We start from the raw sequence: 22157 nt of genomic DNA, 5'->3' as shown, positions 1-22157 counted from the left end.
GTGAAATAGTTATGGGTGAGGACAAAGTCACAAAGTTCAGCCACCAGGTTTGCCGTGACACTATCGGGGATAGTGTTCTTGACGGCTTGTAGTCCATCTTTGTGTGGAACGTTGGTGTAGAGGGCTTCTACATCCATAGTGGCCAGGATGGTGTTTTCAGGAAGATCACCGATGGATTGTAGTTTCCTCAGGAAGTCAGTGGTGTCTTGAAGATAGCTGGGAGTGCTGGTAGCGTAGGGCCTGAGGAGGGAGTCTACATAGCCAGACAATCCTGCTGTCAGGGTGCCAATGCCTGAGATGATGGGGCGCCCAGGATTTCCAGGTTTATGGATCTTGGGTAGCAGATAGAATACACCAGGTTGAGGTTCCAGGGGTGTATCTGTGCGGATTTGTTCTTGTGCTTTTTCAGGGAGTTTCTTGAGCAAATGCTGTAGTTGCTTTTGGTAACCCTCAGTGGGATCAGAGGGTAATGGCTTGTAGAAAGTGGTGTTGGAGAGCTGCCGAGCAGCCTCTTGTTCATATTCCGACCTATTCATGATGACAACAGCACCTCCTTTGTCAGCCTTTTTGATTATGATGTCAGAGTTGTTTCTGAGGCTGTGGATGGCATTGTGTTCTGCACAGCTGAGGTTATGGGGCAAGTGATGCTGCTTTTCCACAATTTCAGCCCGTGCACGTCGGCGGAAGCACTCTATGTAGAAGTCCAGTCTGCTGTTTCGACCTTCAGGAGGAGTCCACCTAGAATCCTTCTTTTTATAGTGTTGGTAGGAAGGTCTCTGTGGATTAGTATGTTGTTCAGACGTGTGCTGGAAATATTCCTTGAGTCGGAGATGTCGAACATAGGATTCTAGGTCACCACAGAACTGTATCATGTTCGTGGGGGTGGAGGGGCAGAAGGAGAGGCCCCGAGATAGGACAGATTCTTCTGCTGGGCTAAGAGTATAGTTGGATAGATTTACAGTATTGCTGGGTGGGTTAAGGGAACCATTGCTGTGGCCCCTTGTGGCATGTAGTATATATACCTGGGGATTGGCAAATGCCTGTTAAACGGCTTCATTACCACTTGAATGGCTCTTTAAGTTTCAATGTGCTAATAGGTCTGGCAGGCTTTTTCACTTTTAAGTACTAGATGCACTCCAGAGGAAGACTCACCAGGCTGCAGCAGCCAGCTGTGGTGGGAGCCTACAGGAAGGGTCAGAACAGGGATAGGACGAGGCGGAAGGGTGAACACTAAGACCCAGGGATGCTCCACATTTTCAGGTGCCCTACGCAGCAGCTGCATATGTCTAAGGACACCCTTAACTGTGATCATCTAGTCAGACCTCCTGTATAACACAAACCATAGAACTTCCCCATAATAATTCCTAGAGCAGATCTGTTAAAGTTACGCCTTAGTTTCAGTCCAAAACAAGAAATGAAACACACACAGACAACACATCTTGAACTCCAGTTACTATACAGAGAATTAACATTGCTGTAAGAAGTGCATTGCTATAGAGTTCACTAATTTGGGCGATTCTAAACTCTAGAAGTTTCTGTCTGAAACGGAGGACGGGGTGCCAGTGGGGCGGGGGAAGTTTCCCCACCTACCACCAGCTGGAGCAATGCTGCTTGTTCGTCCCCTCCCCTCCCCTCCCCTGCCAGGAGCAACATCACATGCTCCTCTCCCCCCCTCCCCTCCCTGGCCTATTCTTTGCCCAGCCAATAAAAATGCTCACTAAAACAGAAACTTGACAGCTTCAGTGCAAAATTTATTTACCACAATTTCTTCATTCGTTTTTTTGAGGCTGCTGAAGCTGAGTAGTTTCCTGTTACCAGTACCCTATTAAGCAGTTGTAATTTGAAGATAAAACTCAGCCTTCCAGCCAAAACACCATCCGGGGAGCTAAGAGCACCTTATATAGCTAAAATATTTTGCTTTCAAAGTTGGAACGTCAGAGAGACATGAAAATCATGCTGTCCCTTCCTGTGATGGTAGTATTGGCTCTCTCAGTTTGCTGCTACTCTTATGAGCCAAGTACTTTACCTGATACAAGAGACAAACAGTTTATTGAGGAGTGTGTGACAGCTCATAACCGTTTTCGGTCCCGGGTGAATCCAGCAGCCAGCAACATGCTTCACATGGTAAGGTGACCTTCAACAATATCACACAATTTTACTCCTCACTTGCACACAGATGGTGAATGTTGCAATGCTGTTAACAGTTCTCAGGAAGATTTACTTTTGTAACTGCTTGCAAAAGCTTTTCAGCTACGCCAACCCTCCTTGAATCATAGTCAAAAAAACAAAACCCACACCCCCAAAGCCTCAAACCACTTCAGTAAGACTCCAGTTATCACAGCTGGACATATACCTGCTCAGTGCCTCTCCCTGGGTTCCGATGGATTTTTCAAACCCCACTCTTACGCTTGAGGTTTATGGTATGAAAATCCTCCTTGTTTTAAACTGTCACAGCTCAGCAGCCTGTGTGATTTATGTGAAGCCTTAAATATGCCTATTAGTTGGTTTCCACCCCCTCCCGGCTCTCTTCAGTGTTGTGTGCTGTAAATCTACGCTGGAAGAGGACACTGTCATCAAGTTACTTTGTAGATTTTAAAGCTGTTTTGTTACCTGCTATGCTGTCTCAGGATTTTATCCAACAGAGGATTATTCACAGCTGGTGGTGGTCATAGAATATTTGGGTTGGAAGGGACCTCAGGAGGTCATCTAGTCCAACCCCCTGCTCAAAGCAGGACCAATCCCCAATTTTTGCCCCTATTTTGTTCCTATAACCTAGAGGTGCTGGGGCGGCAGCAGAGGCCCAAAAGAAACTAAACCAAATCTAACCAGGAATGAAGTCCCTGGCTGTCAGTTCTAGGATCATTCAGGCTCCCCATTCACCTGATTATTACTGTTGGGAGTGCAGTGTCTACCCATCCCACGCTTGGATACAGACAGATCCAGCCTTCTGTTAAAAATATACAAAATCCCCTTAAGGGGATAACTCCCATTTGTCAACTGCAACAGTGATTCCCTTTCCCTAGTTCAAGAGACTCACAAACTACATTGATAAATGTGTTATAAGTATGTAACAGAAACCCTGCTGTTCTGTTCAGAGGGACAAATCCTTGGGAGGGTTTCTTCAAAGTCCTGTTTCAGAGTAGCAGCTGTGTTAGTCTGTATCCGCAAAAAGAACAGGAGTACTTGTGGCACCTTAGAGACTAACAAATTTATTTGCGCATAAGCTTTCGTGAGCTATAGCTCACTTCATTGGATGCATTCAGTGGAAAATACAGTGTGGAGATTTATATACACAGAGAACATGAAACAATGGGAATGAAGCAGGAGAGCGGGGGGGGGGGAACCTTTTGTAGTGATAATCAAGGTGGACCAGTCCCTTATAATTTTTTATTATTAATTTATATTATAGCATCACCTAGAGGCCCCAGCCAAGCTCAGGGTCACCTTCTGCTAGGCATTGTACAAACCTGTAGTAAGAAAAGACAAATATAAAAGTCAAATATAAGACAGAAGGGGATACAAAAGGATTAAATGATTTGTCTATAGTCATCCAGTAGGGTAGTGGCAGAACTGGAAATGGAATATAACTCTCCTGAGTTTCAGTCTTGTGCCCAATCTACTAGACCATGCTGTTTATTACATATCTAGTGATGTTTAGAATGCTTAAAAGAGATTAATAATAGTCCATCTCTTACTTGGTTTATAATCTCTTACTTAGTTTAGAAGGTAAATAGATATTAACTTTATCTGGTTTGAATTGCCCTGGGCAGAAAGCAATAACATAACATAACAATATAACATTAAAAAACCAATCGGAGAACACTTCAAACTCTTTGGTCACTCGATAACAGACATAAAAGTGGCAATTCTTCAACAAAAAAACTTCAAAAACAGACTCCAACGAGAGACTGCTGAATTGGAATTAATTTGCAAACTGGATACAATTAACTTAGGCTTGAATAAAGACTGGGAGTGGATGGGTCATTACACAAAGTAAAACTATTTCCCCATGTTTATCCCCCTGCTGTTCCTCAGACGTTCTTGTCAGCTGCTGGAAATGGCCCACCTTGGTTATCACTACAAAAGGTCCCCTCCCCCCACTCTCCTGCTGGTAATAGCTCACCTTACCTGATCACTCTCATTACAGTGTATATGGTACCACCCATTGTTTCATGTACTCTGTGTATATAAATCTCCCCGCTGTATTTTCCACTGCATGCATCCGATGAAGTGAGCTGTAGCTCACGAAAGCTTATGCTCAAATAAATTTGTTAGTCTCTAAGTTGCCACAAGTACTCCTTTTCTTTTTTTAAAGTCCTGGGAAAACATCCCACCCTACCTAGTTCCTTTTCTTGTTAGGTTGGGTAATATTTAGGTTGTGATGCTTCCTGTATCTTCTCGTTGGAGAAGTCTCCATTACTGAACTTCAAGACAGGGAAATCAAGATATATTGATGCTGTGGCCAAATATACTCTAGGGAAAAATCTGCCACCACATAAGATGTACTGTGTCCATGCTCAGCAAAATCCCTGCCAACATTCTAAAACTCATTTGCATATATGACAATTGGAGTGACCAGCAACTGTGAATCCACCACCAGGAAAGAGGTGGCCGCTAAGAAGCGGACCCTATATACGCACACACCATGAGTAACTTTGCTGAGACAACTACTGGAGAAGCAATTTTTTTTTCCTGGATAAACACCACAGATTGGAAGTTGGAAAATGTTTTTTTTCTTTTTATAGTTATGAGAATAGTGTGTTTTTGTTACAGTAACTCCTCACTTAATGTTGTCCCGGTTAACGTTTTGTTATTAGGGAACATGCTCGTTTAAAGTTGTACAATGCTCCCTTATAACGTTGTTTGGCAGCCACCTTCTTTGTCCACTGCTTGCATTGGAGCTAGCTGATGGGGGTTGGAACCAGGGTGGACTGGCAGCTCCCCTATCAGCTCCCTTAAGTTCCCTGTGCAGGTTATCAATTGCTGGGCAGTTCAGCTGTCCCTCCCCCCACTGCCGTGTGCTGCTCCTGCCCTCTGCCTTGGAGCTGCTCCCAGGAGCCTCCTGCATGCTGTGGGGGGGGAGGGAAGAGGGGTGCTAATGTCAGAGTGTCCCCCTCCCCCCCACTCCTGCCCCCCATCTCCACAGAGCAGGGAGGAGGGACAGGAAGGGGATGGAGGGAGCTTGCTGGCAGCAGCTGCTGTCTCAACTTGCTGATCTACTTAAAAGGCAATGTACTTAGAGTGGGGTCAGCGTACTTAAAGGGGCAATGCACGTCTCTCACACTCACGGTATATGTCTCGGTGTCTCTCTGCCATGCTGTGTCTCCTCCCTCCATTCATGCTGCCTTGTAGAGTGTGAAGCTACATTAACAATGTGTTACCCTTGAGGGCTCAGTGGAGTGCTAGTTCATCATTTAGCAGTAAGGCATTCCCTGGGAAATATCCCACCCTCTTCCACCCTCTGACTCCACCACCTCAACCAAGCTTCACAATCATAATTGTTGTGTAAAGTATTAAATTGTTTGTTTAAAATTTTTGTACTATGTAGATGTGTGGGGGTATGCACACACACGCAAATCTAGTCTTTTGTCAGGCGAAAAAATTTCTTTGGAACCTAACCCCCTCTATTTACATTAATTCTTATGGGGAAAATTGGATTTGCTTAACATCGTTTCACTTAAATTAGCATTTTTCAGGAACATAACTACAACGTTAAGCGAGGAGTTACTGTACGTGCTGGTTCAAAGCTTCCAGATGAAGCTGGCCCTCTCACTAGGTTCTACCTGGGTCCTGTCTGCCTATGCCCCTCAAGGTTCTTTTACTGGTGCCTATCAGCATCCTGAGTCTTGTACGTCTTATTGAAAGAGCACTAGGGTTGTATATTAGGATTACAGCAATGAAGTGCAAAATTTCTTTGTTTTAAATTAGACACAAAATCTGAAGAATTATGCTCACAAATTATAGGAGAAAGATTATATTACAACTAGTATGAGGCCTAAAAACCTTGACAGCATTATTTTTGAAGGAGGTCAGACTAATTCAACCCCGCCCCCCAATGAGGTACCTAATGTGGAAGAAGCAATAGAGGAAGTGCCAAAATCTATTGTGAAATACAGTGTAGTGTAAAACCACACACTGCTTAGCTCTTCAACAATTAGAAGTTAAGTATGACTAAGACAAGAGAAGTACAGTATTTCACTTGGAGCCCTTGTTTACCTCAGGGCAAATCTATACTACAAAATTAAGTTGACCTAAGTTACACTGATATATAGCCACCACAGAATTGAATCAATTTTACACGTCCACACTACTCCTTTTGTTGGTGGTGTGCATCCTCACCAGGAGCGTTTGTGCTGATTTAACTGCTAGCATGGGGCATTGTGGGACAGTTTCTGAAAGGCAGCAATAGTCAGTATAAGCAAAGCATGTCTACACTGACAGTGCATAAACCTAACTACATCGACTTAAGTGCTACATCTCTCTCAGAGGTGGAGTTAATAAGTCAGTGTAGAGGGCGACTTACATCGGTGGGAGCTACATATTATTGTGGACACTTACAAAGAATTAGGTCAATGTAAGCTGCCTTATGTCAATCTAACTCTGTAGTATAGACCAGGCCTCAGATCACGCTCAGGATTCTATCTAGAGATATAAGAGAACAAACTCAAGATATTCCACCTTTTTGAGAATAGCCTTTTTAAAATGGATGTGAGAAGCATTTCCTCTTTCTCTTCATGCAAGCAACAAAAATACAAGACGAGGCTGTTGACAGTGTTTGTGGTGTCTTTAGCATCTAAAGAATATGCCAATTTCAAAATAACTATACACATCTTACTGGGAGGTTACAGAGGCATTACCAAAGAAGATAGACTGTCAAATTCTTCGTTGCAAACAAGTGAATGACAAATGTAACCCTTCCCCCCTGCTCAGTTTGTGTGAAGGCACTCTTTGGGCCTCATCCAAAGGCCATTCAAGTCAGTGGAAAGACTCCCAGTGACTGCAATGGGATTTGGACGTGTCACTTTCTTGCAAGTATTCAACTGTTCATGCACTGTTCACTTTGGGTACATTGACACTTCCTCAGGGACCATGCTTCCCAGCATAGGTAAACAGACACGCACTAGCTTTGCTCGAGCTGGTTCGCTAAAAATAGTGGGGTAGCATGGGTGGCAGCTTGGGCTAGCTGCCTGGTGCAAACCTGCCCACTGCCCCAAGGTACAGAGTCTGGCGGCTAGCTTGAGCCACCGCCCATGCTGCCCTGGCTACACTGCTATTTTTAGCATATTAGCAGGAGCAGAGCCAGCACATCCTTCTCCCCACACTGGGAAGCGTGCTCCCAGATGTAATGTAGTGATATTCTTTGCGTGTACAGTGGTGGGCCATTGGTCACACAAGTCATATGGCATTGTTTCTGCTCCCTAATTTGATGTGTGAATTATTTTTAAATGTGAGAATAAAAATTGATGAGGAGTTATTGAAAAATAATGAATATGTTTTCCATGTGGTATTTGTACAAAAAAACAGCCATTCCTCACACACTCTTATTGGCTTTTCACATGAATCAATCTTTGTTTATGTGAACAAAGATGCATTCACACGGAAAGCAAATAAGAGTTATAAATATGGTCAAACAAATCAGTCCTTTGGGATCTGAGTGTTTACAAACACTGTTTTTGCGGGAGTCAACCAACTCTAACTAGGAGTAGTCACACAAATAGGAAAAAAAATTCACAGATTGTTTTCGGAGGTAGAGGAGAAAAATTGAATTGTAAAGAAGAACAAAAACTACAGAACAGGTCCCCTAAACTCTCTGAACCAAATTCACTACTTGCAACCATTGTCTGGGTCTCTTTCTTAAAACTCATAGGGGTTGCACAGATGTAACAAGGAGTATTACTCTTAACTTGTAATAATATTAAGGCTGGAATATTCATTCAAGCAGATCTATTGTATTTGTTCTCTTTAAAAATTAGGGAAATATCTAGTAACAGTTTGTCTAAATTACTGACAAAAGCTTGATAAACCAGTCAACATGAAAAAACAAACTTCACGAATATTTTGTTGGGCAAAGTTGTTTTTATATCGATTTTGTGAGACAAACCCAAGCAAAGTCAAAGATTTAAACCATAAAAGCTGACATTATAACTCACCTGTTCTGAAAGGAAATCACCTCAACTTGAGTTAGTTACTAAATGTCAGATAAAAATATCTTCGCTTTTGTTGATTTATGCACAATTCACTTTTACGGTCTTAGCTACAAAAAGAAAGGGAAAAAATATATATTTGCAGTGGGTTATAAAATGTATCTCTAAAATATGTTTAGAAATTACCTCAGTTTAATACTACTGTAACATAATACAGTTGTCAGCATATTTCAAGTACTGTACTTAGATAAATGTCATAAGCTACATTTCATAAAATTTAAAGTCTCATTGTGTTAGTTTTACATTTCTAATGATCATTTAGTCCTTGACAGAGCAGTTAGTATTGATAATTAATTTGAAAAGAAGAAAGTTTATTTACAGACACTTAGGCAGTCAGGAGATGCAACAGAAATTCCACAAGTTAAAATTTTTCTAAAAAACAAAATACCTCATGCAAGCATGGAATTGACTGGGTCACTGAATTTTCACAATAAAAAGGGGTCTTTTTAAAGATACAAGTGTAAGATCCTAGGGCTGAGTTTTCAGAAAGACACAACTCTACATTTGTCCCAGAAGGTTTTGTGTGCACAAAGAAAAAGAAAAAGCAAAAGCAAAAGCAAAAGCAAAACCAAAACACTTGTGGAAATAGGCATTTGAGTACACAAATTTCATAGACAGCAATTTGACTGTCTGATTTGCGTTTGTTTATGTAAATATGGATTTGGAGCCAGCATTTGCACTCACAGAACTTGTGAGTACAAATTTACAGGCAGAGTTTAAACCACGTTAGAAGTTTGGCTCATGGTATGCACATGACTTGATTAGAAAGTCAAGGAGCTCTGCCAACGGACATGCATATTAAGCTCTCATTGACTTTAATGTTAACCACAGACACAGACAGGATTTGCTCTAGGATTGTGCAAAAAATTGGAACATCTGGGATTTTCCTCAGCCCATAAAACTGGACAGATGGCAACACAAATTTGCTCTGAAATACCTATGTTGCTCTTGAAAATTAGTTCTTTAACACAGCAATGAATCCCCATTTTTGACTAAAAAGAGCTTAAATGCCTACATTTATTTTCCAAACAATTTTAGTGTTTGTCTTATAAACCCAGAACTTTTAACGTGCCTGTCTGAATGAGTGGTTAAACTTATCAAAAACTGTCCTGTGTACTCATTTATCAGCTGGTTCTATAAAACTCCCGAACCCTTTCTTGGAAATCTCCAAGGAGGCCAGGAATGAATAGATATGCAGAACATATGAAATTTTCACATCTGTGAGTAGCCTCCCTAGGAAATTCCTTTGCATTACTGTTATGCCAATGTAACTGAAAAGGGTTTGTGTCTGTCTTTACATTTGGCAGAGCTGGGACCCTGATTTGGCAAAGACAGCCAGAGCATGGGCAAAGACATGTCAGTTTAAACATAATATCTATCTCAAGATACGTGGGAAGGCCCACCCTACCTTTACTTCTGTTGGAGAAAACATCTGGACTGGGTCTCTCCACATTTTTTCTGTGACTGCAGCCCTCACTAGTTGGTACAATGAATTCAAAGACTACACCTATGGCACCAACACTTGCACCAACGTGTGTGGCCATTACACTCAGGTAAGTCATTTGCTACATTTCTCCAGCTGAACTTCAGAATTATTTTTGTCGATTGTAATTTAAAATGGGAGAGTCTTATTCCAATTCAACAAACTATTTTCTAAGTCTTGTAATCACACTGTGCGCATGCGCTTTTTATTTCACTGTTTTAGAAAGGGCCCTTGAAATAAAGAGGAATTTTTTTTTTTATCTTTTAAATTTAATCTTATTTGTGTTTCCCTGAAAGAGACTCTCTTCTAGCAAGGAATCAGATACAGACCCTCAGGCTAGTAGCAGCAGTACAGGTTATTTAAGAGTTCAGAATGGGCTCAAAATCAGAATGGGGCAAGACTGGAAACTGGCTACAGGGTCTTTCAGTTTTAGGTCAGAAATTCAAAAAGATCAGGCTCAGATTGGTAATGACTAAAAAAATCATTATTACTGTTACCCGCTGTCTAATCCAGAAGCTATTTGCAATGCACAGCTTTATTCAGCCTATATTTATGAAAAATATGCACCATTTTTATGTGCAAGTAGGAGGTTTGCTTTATATTAACTATCTACATATTCTTACATATATATAGCTCTCACTTTTATAAAGAGTCCCATTAAAAACTGCTTTCTGACTGCACAGTGGCCTATATGTTAAATGAAATTGTGGCATCAGTCCAGTTCATAGCAGATAAGGTTCATGTCTCCTGTGGGCAGTCTCACCAAAAAGAGGCAAAGGATCATGCGGCCATGAAGGCTGAGCTGTTGAGCTTTGCCTATAGACAAAAAGAGGATTTCAGTTTCTGGGAACATCATACCAGCATTTTTTGGGAGCAGTAAATTCACTAAAACTTTTTATAACAAGTTTAAAATAGGGTGGAGGAATGGTTAGCGAACAGAAAGTCACATTCCTGGGATGCTGAGAGGCAGGAATCCAGCTGACACCCTTTCATTCTCATTGGATAAAGGGTAACTTTAGGTACTTTGAGCCAAACTGTACTTTTAGATAAATGTACATAACCTAACTGGCTTCAGCATGTGGGGAAATTGAGCTGAGTGAGAGATGAGCTGAATTGGGCCTTTATTGCAAGTCATGTCTTTGACCTATTAACACTTTTCCAGATAGAAAAATAGTGCGGGTCAGTGGACTACAATGAAGTCAATGAGACTGATTCAACACACCTAACCTTCACGTTTGCTAGAAGAAGTCAACTACCTGCCCAAGTTATTTTCCTAGTCACACAAGATCAACATATGAAAATGCATCAGTGGAAAGAATTCCCGTTTGCCAGTGTTTTCAATAATTTAATGTCTTCTCCTTTATATGCATTTAAACATGACATATTTTGGGACAGGCTTGGTTACTTTTTGCAGAAGCCAGTCCCTGTACAGCATTCTACTTAGGCTATGTCTACATTGGCATTTGTCGGTATAACTTATGTTGCGCAGGGGTGTGAAAAACACACAGTCCTGAGTGACGTAAGTTACACCAACAGAAGCACCAGTGTGGACAGCGCTATGTCAGCAGGAGATGCTCTCCCGCCAACATAGCTACTACCACTTATTGGAGGTGATTTAATTACGTTGACGGGAGAGCTCTCTCCCGTCAGCATGGAGCGGCTACATGGGAAGTCTTACAGCAGTGCAGCTGCATCGGGACAGCTGTGCCACAGTCAGGTCTCTAGTGTAGACATGACTTCACGCTGTACCTCATCTTTATGTTCCTGACTTATCCATTGTAAACGGTGCCCTGGATCTTCCACCTTTTCTTAGCTGGTACAGACCTTCTGTTTCCAGCCTGCTGATCCATTTACCTCCCTAGTCCTGTCTCCCCAGAAACGAGGCCTCACCCGTGTCCAATTACTCATGTCAAGCCAGGCCTGGACAAATGAGGAGCCCCTAGGATACATTTTTCTTAGTTCAGCAATTCTGTGTGTGTGTCACAAGTACAGTAGCAGTCTCTCTGTAGTCCCATGAATGTTAAATCGGGTATTTGATTGTAGCTTATGGTCCACTGCTTTTCAGGTTGTTTGGGCGACAAGTTACAAAGTTGGCTGCGCTGTTCACTTTTGCCCTACAGTGACAGGGTTTCATGGATCGAAGGCAGCCCATTTCGTTTGCAACTATGGGCCAGCGTAAGTCCTCTCATTACAATTATTGTACAAGGCTGTGGTGTGGGGGAGGAGCGACTCGTTACTTTCCGAGAAACTCGTGTTGACAGTGCTTGAAGCAGCAATGAGATCTTCCAGAGGAAGCCATGCCCAATTCTCTTTGCTCAGGGAGAGGGCTACCCACTGGAGTCAATAAAGGGGCCAAAGGTAAAATAGGGGAGATGCTGGAAGATGGACTGCATTGAATATTTGAGCAACTGATCTTCTGATTGGTTTGCCAGTGATACACCATACACTTGATGTTACTTCTGAGCATGCATGGAAATTTTTTAAGACTTTTGGCAGGAGTTCAACCCTAATTTTGAAATTTACATTCAGGGGATTTAGCCCTTAAACACAGAGCCTTTATCTGTGTAAACCTCGCCACTCCTTTTATCTATTCAGTGGCCCTTTGGGGGGAGGGGAGTAGTTCTCCAATTTAACTAGGTCATTCTATACATAGGGTATGTCTATACTGCAATTGGAGGTGTGGTGGTAGCTTGGGTGGACATACCTGAGCTAGCTTTAATCTAACTAGGGCAAGTACTAACAGCAGTAAAGCCGCAGCAGCAAGGAGTCCAGCCTAGATTTGCCACCCAAGTACTTAGGGTTCCCGGCTCACAGGCCAAGTAATTACCCAGGGTCCTGGGCAGACTTGTACAGCCTCACACTGAAGCCCATGCTGATGTGACTTCACTGTTCTCAATTTTCAGGCTAGCTAGTTTATACGATGCATCATCCCTCCCTTCCTCCCCCACCCCCAATTGCAGTGCAGACATACCCTAGGGTATGACTAGATTGACTAGAATACAAGACCGTACTTGCAAATATGTCAAACCAGTGCTTTATAAATTGTAATGCAGTATCCTTGGACTTCTAATACATCTCTTGATACTATGTGAGCCAGCATCCTATTGGTGTCCTTTACCGCTGCTGAATAGTGGATTGAAACTCTGTATGCCGTGTTTCTTGTACACCCAAATTCTATCCTTTAGCATGTGAGCTAACCCAATCAAACTATACTTCATTTGGGCATTAGTTCCATGAGTGTGCCTTTTGATTTAGTTTCAGAGGAACAGCCGTGTTAGTCTGTATTCGCAAAAAGAAAAGGAGTACTTGTGGCACCTTAGAGACTAACCAATTTATTTGAGCATGAGCTTTCGTGAGCTACAGCTCACTTCATCAGATGTTTACCGTGGAAACTGCAGCAGACTTTATATACACACAGAAATCATGAAACAATACCTCCTCCCACCCCACTGTCCTGCTGGTAATAGCTTATCTAAAGTGATCAACAGGTGGGCCATTTCCAGCACAAATCCAGGTTTTCTCACCCTCCACCCCCCCACACAAATTCACTCTCCTGCTGGTGCTAGCAATGGTCAGTTTAGATGAGCTATTACCAGCAGGAGAGTGAGTTTGTGTGTGTATGGGGGTGGGGGGGATGTGAGAAAACCTTGATCTATGCAGGAAATAGCCCGACTTGATTATGTAAAGAGTTGTCACTTTGGATGGGCTAGCACCAGCAGGAGAGTGAATTTGTGTGGGGGGGTGGAGGGTGAGAAAACCTGGATTTGTGCTGGAAATGGCCCACCTGTTGATCACTTTAGATAAGCTATTACCAGCAGGACAGTGGGGTGGGAGGAGGTATTGTTTCATGATTTCTGTGTGTATATAAAGTCTGCTGCAGTTTCCACGGTAAACATCTGATGAAGTGAGCTGTAGCTCACGAAAGCTCATGCTCAAATAAATTGGTTAGTCTCTAAGGTGCCACAAGTACTCCTTTTTTTTTGATTTAGTGACATTCAACCCTGTGCAGGGGGAGAGCACAAAAGCTATGGACCACTTAAATTCCACTTAATCCTTCATTTGAGTGCTTTGTCCTCAAGAGCGTTTACTGGAGATTATATAAACAAACAAATATGGGGTGAAATCCTGGCCCCATTGAGTTCAGCTGGGCTACAATTTCACCCAGACAGTCCCTAGAAAGGAAGGAGGGTGCGGAAAGAGAGAGAGAGGGAGAGACAATCGATGCCTATAACAGGCTGCATATAAACTGAAATAAAATAGCTCCCTTACAGATTCCCAGCCAGCCTGACAGGGATTCCTCTGTATTAAAAGGTGCAGTGCTCACAGTGTTCAGTAACTCTTTCAGTAGCATAGCTAAATACCACACTTTCAAAGTTCTCAGCATCTGGAAGTTGACATTTGGCCGTGTTAGACAAAACTTCATTAAAATGGAGTTCCTAAACATGAGGTCCAGTCATTCCTACTCTCTTCCATTTCACTGCATGTTCTGTGTGCAAGGGACTTTGCTGTAGTATTTCCTCATGATAAAATAATTGCAACAAAACGTGAACCCAAGACAGTCAAATTCTTCCCAAGGAGGTCAATATCAGAACAAAGTTGTCCCTCTTTTCAGTGGGAATTATCCGACACAGCCTTATAACACGGGAGCAGCATGCAGCAAATGCAACGGTGAGAAGTGTGTGGATAACCTATGTGGTAAGTAAAAAGGAAAGTTTCTCACTGAATGATATCATATGGAAAGACCCATAAATAAGACATAATATCAATGGACCATTGTCACAAGACAATGGTTGCTTGCTTTCAAGTATGTATGAGAAACGACATCCAAAAGCCAAGTATGGTGGGGATCCACATGTAGGAGGAAAATATGAAGAACCCTTTTCCACCCCAGGTAGCAAGAGACACTCTTAGCACACCGGTGAGCATTAGGAGTGAGCCAGGCTAATACCCCCACCAGTGCAACAAAACTGCAAGGGAATGGCTAGCCAGCCTGGGATCACAGCTAGGCCCAACCTTCTGTAAGCGTATGATTTGCTCCCCACCACGTGCTTGGGGTGGGGATGCAAAGAGGCAATATGCTGGTTTTTCAAAAGGAACATGAAGCAGCCCAGCTGGAAAAGTTTTCAGAAAATGTTCAGCCCAGTGACTGTACCACTGTGGATAACTACTTAATAGTCATTGGGCCAGAGTCAGAGAACACAACATTACAATCCACCTGGCAGGTGGAAGACACAGGGTCCAGTCCCCCTGCTCCAATCTCTCTTTTGTTATTTATCCACAGTGGAACAGCTTCAAAAGAAGAAACTGAGGGAGCCCCAACATCAGAATATCCCAAAGCTCAGGGGTTAGAACCTGCTCCTGGGGAAGGGAGACCCCTGTTCAAATCCTTCCCCTCCCCTCAGAGAGGGAGAGTGGGGAATTGAACCAGCATCACTTCCTCCTCTGGCTGTTTTGGACGGAGCAAGGCAGACGCCAAACTCATTCCTGCAAGAGGTGCCTAAACTGCCTGACTCCACGCTCTGGATTCCCATTCATGCATCACTAAGCAGAGAGAGGTGCCTAAGTCCAGGCTGCAGGGAGACGGGGCTATCTCAGAGGGAGTGGGGCAAAGGACACACCCCTCTCATCAGCATCTCCCATTGGCTATCTTAGGCTGCTCCCCATCTAGTGTGTTGGCTTTTGTGGAATGCATTAAGAGGCACTAGTCTCTCCCCATTCCTTGTATAGGAGCCTAAATGAGACTCTGTGGATCAGTGTTTGTTCTGTGATTTTCTAGAGGCCTAAAAGTTAAGTGTTGCGATGTTCAGCATTGTAGCTCCTAGGTCCCTTTGTGGCTCCAAGCCTAAGTAAATAGCGATAGCATTAGTTGCAGTGATCAAATCCTACTTCCTCTATTTCAGTCATTAGGGGCTAAAAGAAGCAGGTGGTTATGAGCAAGTTCCGTCTAAGCGAGGCCCGGAAGTATACGTTATTCTCAGATTTCCTCTTTTGAGAATTTTTTCAATGTTTTATTAAAGTGAAACAGACATATTTGTATTACACCCAGGTGAGAAAAGCACAGATCCTGGAACATCTTGTTATGTACCCAAGTTCTCAATTATTTTTCATTTTTTTTAATTAAAATGGTTTCTAACTGGTAAACATGTTTATGTTCCTTTCTCTTCTCTTGCCAGAAAATCCAGAGCGTGAGAAAGTCATAAGTATGTATCAGATATTGTTTCTTGAATTTGTTACCTTAAGTACAGTTATGCTGGAAAATAATTCCTCGTTTTGTTTATAGGTAACTCTGGATGGTATCCAGACTGGGACAAGTATCCAGACCAGGATAAAGCCATGTGTGACCAGTACTGCATCACTGTTCTAATTTTAAGGCCATCGCTAATTGTACTGACTTTTGGAGCTGTCTGGTTTCTACAGAAGCATTATCCCCAAATATCTGTAAGTGACTAATATGCATTTGAAAGATTGCAGGAACACTTTGGGCTATTCTGCTCCTATTCCAAGTGCAGATTTCCCATTATTAGTGTGTGGGGAGTGGGGGAGAATCTAACACAATGATCTGTAGAATGAGGCCTATTCTATTAATGATAAATTGCATGTGATTTGAAAATAGATAAATGCAAAAAAGCCACCCACAACCCTTAATCCAAGGTAACTATCTGAATATAGGTGAAGGCTCACTGTAAGTCACTTGGTTAAGGGCCAGAGTTCAGGGCATGAATTCACCCTTCTCTTTTACGTGCCCTGATATTTGAGGACCTAACTGCACAAGCTTAAGGACATATTAACATACAGCTAATTAGTGCTGTCCTTACCCACAAGGATAGTTGAATAGAAGTCAATTGGATTACCTATGTGAGTAAATGAGGCAAGATGTGGCCTGTAACCTTTTGCATTTGACACTGTAGGTGTTTGGTTTTTGTTTAAATGTTTGAGGGGATGAAGAGAAGAGTCACAAGTTTCTTAGCTAGCAGGCACCCTCAGTCCAGCCAAAGGCCACCTGGTGCCCTTCCTCATCCTCCTGCACCTCAGTCATATGTGCATTTCTTGACAGGCACCAGTTAGTGGCAGGTGACTAGTGTTTGTTCGTACTGTGGGCTGAGCACCGGATATAGCCGTGCAGTTATTGAAATGTGCATTCCCTCTCAGAGCTTGCAAAGCGTAAACTTTTGTAACTGGAAAACTACTGATTAGATTTTCTTCACTTAGATCTTTTGATTAGATTGTGAGCTCTTTGAGACAGAGACTGTGTCTTTATTGTTGGGTGGAAAGCACCTAGCATGTTGTGAGGACTACCAGAATATAAAGAACAATAAACTCATGCTTTCTAGAGTTTAATGAAGTCTAAAAGCAAGTCAAATAGAAGAAAATACTTCAAACCTGCAATAAAAGTTATCTATTTCACTTTATACAATGTGCATCATAATTCAATAGTTACATAGCCTAAACAATGTTTACCTACAAGGGGCCCAATCTTGCAAACACTTAGGCATGTGAGTAGCTTTGCCTATGTGAACAAACCCATTAGTTTAACTATGCAAAAGAATAAAAGGACACAAATCTGACATCAGAAATTATAACATTAAAAAACCAGTAGGAGAACACTTCAACCTCTCTGACCACTCAATAACTTAAAGACTTAAAGATAACAATTTTGCAACAGAAAAGCTTCAAAAAAACAGACTCCAACGAGAAACTTCTGAACTTGAATTAATTTGCAAACTAGATACCATTAACTTGGGCTTGAATAGAGATTGGGAATGGCTGGACTATTACACAAATTGATTCTATTTCCTCATGTTAAGTATCCTCACACCTTCTTGTCAACTGTCTGAAATGGGCCATCTTGATTATCACAAAAGTTTTTTTTTCCCTCCTGCTGATAATAGCTCATCTTAATTAATTAGCCTCTTAGAGTTGGTATGGCAACGTCCACCTTTTCATGTTCTCTGTATGTATATATATCTTCTTACTATATGTTCCATTCTAGGCATCTGATGAAGTAGGCTGTGCTCAAATAAATTTGTTAGTCTCTAAGGTGCTGCAAGTACTCCTGTTCTTTTTCCGGATACAGACTAACACGGCTGCTACTCTGAAACCTGTCATTAGCTTAACTGACTACTTGTGAGAATGTTACTTATATGCATTAAGTGTTTACAGGCCTGGGCCCTAGCCATTCCTCTGAGACCCCCCCAGAATAAAAGACAACACCCTCACTTGCTCATCTCATCTCTTCCAAAACATTTGGCTGAGTAAGAAGTATTTGCAACATCCCCTGTGACAAATCTTGGGGCTCTGTCAAAGAGAGCAAGATGATTTGGGGAATCTATGTGCAACCTACAAACTGTTTGGTGTTATTCACCCTCTGTAAGCCCTTACGATTATTTTAAACTGTATTCTGACTACATACTCCTTGTGCTAAACACAAAGGGAAGGGTGCCTGACTGTCTGTCTTTGAACAAGACTCTGATGGGCCTTTAAAGACTGGAGGGCTGAGAAGTTGGGGAAGTACTCATAGAAGGACTGACAGAGAAACAGGTTTCCACACAAGAGGGGAAACCTTTTAGACTGCTGGTCAGGCCAGGAGCTGGAGGACATTGACTGGTGGGGTCAGAGAGAGAGAGAGAGAGAGAGAGAGACAGAGACAGACAAACACTTCATGTTCTGAAGAAGTCATGTGCAGGAGGTAGGAGGAGGAGGAGGATCCTGGACACCGTAGAAGACCCTGACCAAATCCCAAAGAACCCTCAACAGTGGTGAGGAAATTGAGGCAGGGAATGGCGTATAGGTGTTTATTTTTTTGCCTAGATCTGTATGGCTCTCGTCTGTGCTGTCTAAAGTAAAGTAAAAAGAGGAATTATTTTTAGAAATCCTACTGTAAAATCTCTGTATTGTCTTCAATATCACAAGTCCCTGAAGGGGTAAACTATAAACCAGAGTGCCCGCATGTCTGGAGCCTTGGGAAAGGTTGTGCTTAAGCTACGAGGGATCAGCACCAGCTAGGGTAGCTGAACCATGATGTGCACACCCACTTCCAGAAGGGGTATCAGACAGAGAGTCTGTGCCCAGGAAGTGTACCAGTGAAGTCAAAGAAGAATGGTGACTGAATAGGGTAGCTACATTCCCAGAACATCGGACATTCTGGCACTTCCAGAAACACCATGGGCTTGCCCCAATCAGTGTGACCTTCCTCTCCACACACCAGTATGACCCCATAAGCATGGAGCGTGTGAGGTAATGCCATATGGGGGAAGGGGGGACACCATTTTTCAAGAACACACTGCCCTGCCTATGTCAGCTTGACCTGACACGCAGCATGGAGGTCATGGGGCAGGGCAGCACAGCACATTGTTCAAAATTGTGTTCCCTGTCTGATAATGGGTAAAACTACATCTGGTTTTGTCCCAGAACCAGATGGGCACAAACCTCTCCAAAAGGACTGTCTGGTATAAAATCAGACAAGAGGCATCCCTGTGACTGACACCTGCCTAGAGTAAAGGGAGCATAAGAGCACACGAGCCCAGCATGTGGGTCCAAGGACAGCGGTGTGTTGAGTGCCCAGCAGGGGGAGTTCCACTAAGGCTTTGTAAGGAAGCGCAGCATAAGTCCATTCCAAGTCAAAGGCCCTTCACCAAGATCTAAAATTGATCTTATAGAATCATAGAATATCAGGGTTGGAAGGGACCTCAGGTCTAGTCCAACCCCCTGCTCAAAGCAGGACCAATCCCCAATTAAATCATCCCAGCCAGGAGTTTGTCAAGCCTGACCTTAAAAACTTCTAAGGAAGGAGATTCTACCACCTCCCTAGGTAACGCATTCCAGTGTTTCACCACCCTCTTAGTGAAAAAGTTTTTCCTAATATCCAACCTAAACCTCCCCCACTGCAACTTGAGACCATTACTCCTTGTCCTGTCCTCTTCTACCACTGAGAATAGTCTAGAACCATCCTCTCTGGAACCACCTCTCAGATAGTTGAAAGCAGCTATCAAATCCCCCCTCATTCTTCTCTTCTGCAGACTAAATGATCCCAGTTCCCTCAGCCTCTCCTCATAAGTCATGTGTTCCAGACCCCTAATCATTTTTGTTGCCCTTCGCTGGACTCTCTCCAATTTATCCACATCCTTCTTGTAGTGTGGGGCCCAAAACTGGACACAGTACTCCAGATGAGGCCTCACCAATGTCGAATAGAGGGGAACGATCACGTCCCTCGATCTGCTCGCTATGTCCCTACTTATACATCCCAAAATGCCATTGGCCTTCTTGGCAACAAGGGCACACTGCTGACTCATATCCAGTTTCTTGTCCACTGTCACCCCTAGGTCCTTTTCCGTAGAACTGCTGCCTAGCCATTCGGTCCCTAGTCTGTAGCTCTGCATTGGGTTCTTCCGTCCTAAGTGCAGGACCCTGCACTTATCCTTATTGAACCTCATCAGATTTCTTTTGGCCCAATCCTCCAATTTGTCTAGGTCCCTCTGTATCCTATCCCTGCCCTCCAGCATATCTACCGCTCCTCCCAGTTTAGTATCATCCGCAAATTTGCTGAGAGTGCAATCCACACCATCCTCCAGATCATTTATGAAGATATTGAACAAAACCAGACCCAGGACCGACCCCTGGGGCACTCCACTTGATACCGGCTGCCAACTAGACATGGAGCCATTGATCACTACCCGTTGAGCCCGACAATCTAGCCAACTTTCTACCCACCTTATAGTGCATTCATCCAGCCCATACTTCTTTAACTTGCTGACAAGAATACTGTGGGAGACCGTGTCAAAAGCTTTGCTAAAGTCAAGAAACAATACATCCACTGCTTTCCCTTCATCCACAGAACCAGTAATCTCATCATAGAAGGCGATTAGATTAGTCAGGCATGACCTTCCCTTGGTGAATCCATGCTGACTGTTCCTGATCACTTTCCTCTCATGTAAGTGCTTCAGGATTGATTCTTTGAGGACCTGCTCCATGATTTTTCCGGGGACTGAGGTGAGGCTGACTGACCTGTAGTTCCCAGGATCCTCCTTCTTCCCTTTTTTAAAGATTGGCACTTGACTGAGAATACTGAAATAAAAGGTTTTGTTTTGCTTTGTTTTTTAAACCCAGGATTGCAGTTAATCGGATGAGGTGTTTGAGATAAGAGAATTTACGGACACAATGTGTTTCATTTGAGAGAGAAAAATCAAAGGATATGTCTCAAAAATCACAAGTGTAGCTTCTGCAAAAATTGGACACTCTCTTCCTTTCAATCTCTATGGAAAGTTGTGGGGTTTTATTTTTGGAGTCACTCTCTGTGGTCATATGAACATCTGAGAACTGACTGAGATCTCAGCAGGGCTTTTTAGCGTCAGTCAACACATCTTTGGACTCCAGAACCCAACTAGCCAGATTCAGGCCTTTGGCTCTGATCCTACAAGTGACTTTATATGGATGGACCCCTGAACCCATAAGGAGCCTGGTGCAGGAGTCTGCTTGAGTGAAGTCACATGCAGATGTGTCCTTTTAGAACAGATTTAATTATATGCAGCCCAGCTCCTACGACTATAAAAGAGGAGCATACAGTCTGCTGCTGTTTTGTGGGAAGTGAAGTTAAACATAGTAAGATTTCTCCTCCCTGACATAGCTTACCTTGTGCTCTATTTTATTACACTTCCTTATTCTCCAGGGAAGAGTTTAAAAAGTTCAGAACAGTCACACAACATTTCAACACACACTCAAACATCCCTGTGGAAATACCCATACAAAAAGCTTCATTAAGATGGTTGTAAATCATAAACTTTAGATACCCAAACACAGGATTTATCAAATGATTGAAAGCCAAGAAATTTAAAAGTTAAGGATCAATAAACAAACTCTGACCTGACGACACCCATTCAATGGCCACAAAAAACCCAGATACTATTTCCAGTCATCCCAGTAAGTCACCATAACTCATCCACATTTTCATTATGAACTACAAATCCTCACCTTCTATATGAAAAAGTGCAAATTACATACAGGCCATCAGCCTTAAACACAAACCCTTTCCTGCTTCAGCTGCTCTGTGTTTCTAGCCCATAAACATAATAATCCATTCAGTTAGGAACCAGACAGCCCAAACCACTGTAGATTGTTGCTGGGGAAAAAAAATCACTATACCTGCCCTTTTCAACTCCTTACATAGCACACCATTAGAGCCATATACTCACATCCTCTCTTGAAATTAGACACAAAATTCACTAAGAATGATTATATGTAGCCAGTTATAAGTCAGGAATGAACACTGGGTGGGCATATGCATCAGTTTAGATTGTTTACAGAAACATAATTAGGCATTTCTTGATTTTCCAGTATATCACCTTTCTACCCCAAAACCCCTGAACAAGCCAACCATAAAAGAAAATAAAAAATTAAAAATACATAACGCTTCTGCAAGCAGAGTTCTTACTCTGAAACAGAAGCAACAGAGATTCCATGAAGTTAACTAGGGACTT

General features: G+C 42.7%; 1 protein-coding gene across 1 annotated transcript; it reads left to right on the top strand.

Moving 5' to 3' along the window:
- The first annotated feature begins 1737 nt into the window (after window positions 1-1737).
- Window positions 1738-17695, top strand: LOC140905095 (glioma pathogenesis-related protein 1). The gene is made up of 6 exons (XM_073327734.2): window positions 1738-2124; window positions 9512-9757; window positions 11753-11862; window positions 14300-14382; window positions 15861-15887; window positions 15968-17695. Exons 1-6 carry the CDS (start codon window positions 1945-1947, stop codon window positions 16135-16137), a joined length of 816 nt encoding a protein of 271 aa, XP_073183835.2. The 5' UTR covers window positions 1738-1944; the 3' UTR covers window positions 16138-17695.
- Window positions 17696-22157: the final 4462 nt, after the last annotated feature.

Source organism: Lepidochelys kempii, chromosome 1 (genome assembly GCF_965140285.1).
Source record: "Lepidochelys kempii isolate rLepKem1 chromosome 1, rLepKem1.hap1, whole genome shotgun sequence".
In the NCBI taxonomy this organism is placed as follows: Eukaryota; Metazoa; Chordata; order Testudines; family Cheloniidae; genus Lepidochelys; species Lepidochelys kempii.
The sequence above is the reverse complement of the archived record's forward strand: the minus strand, read 5'-3'. Positions and strand labels throughout refer to the sequence as shown.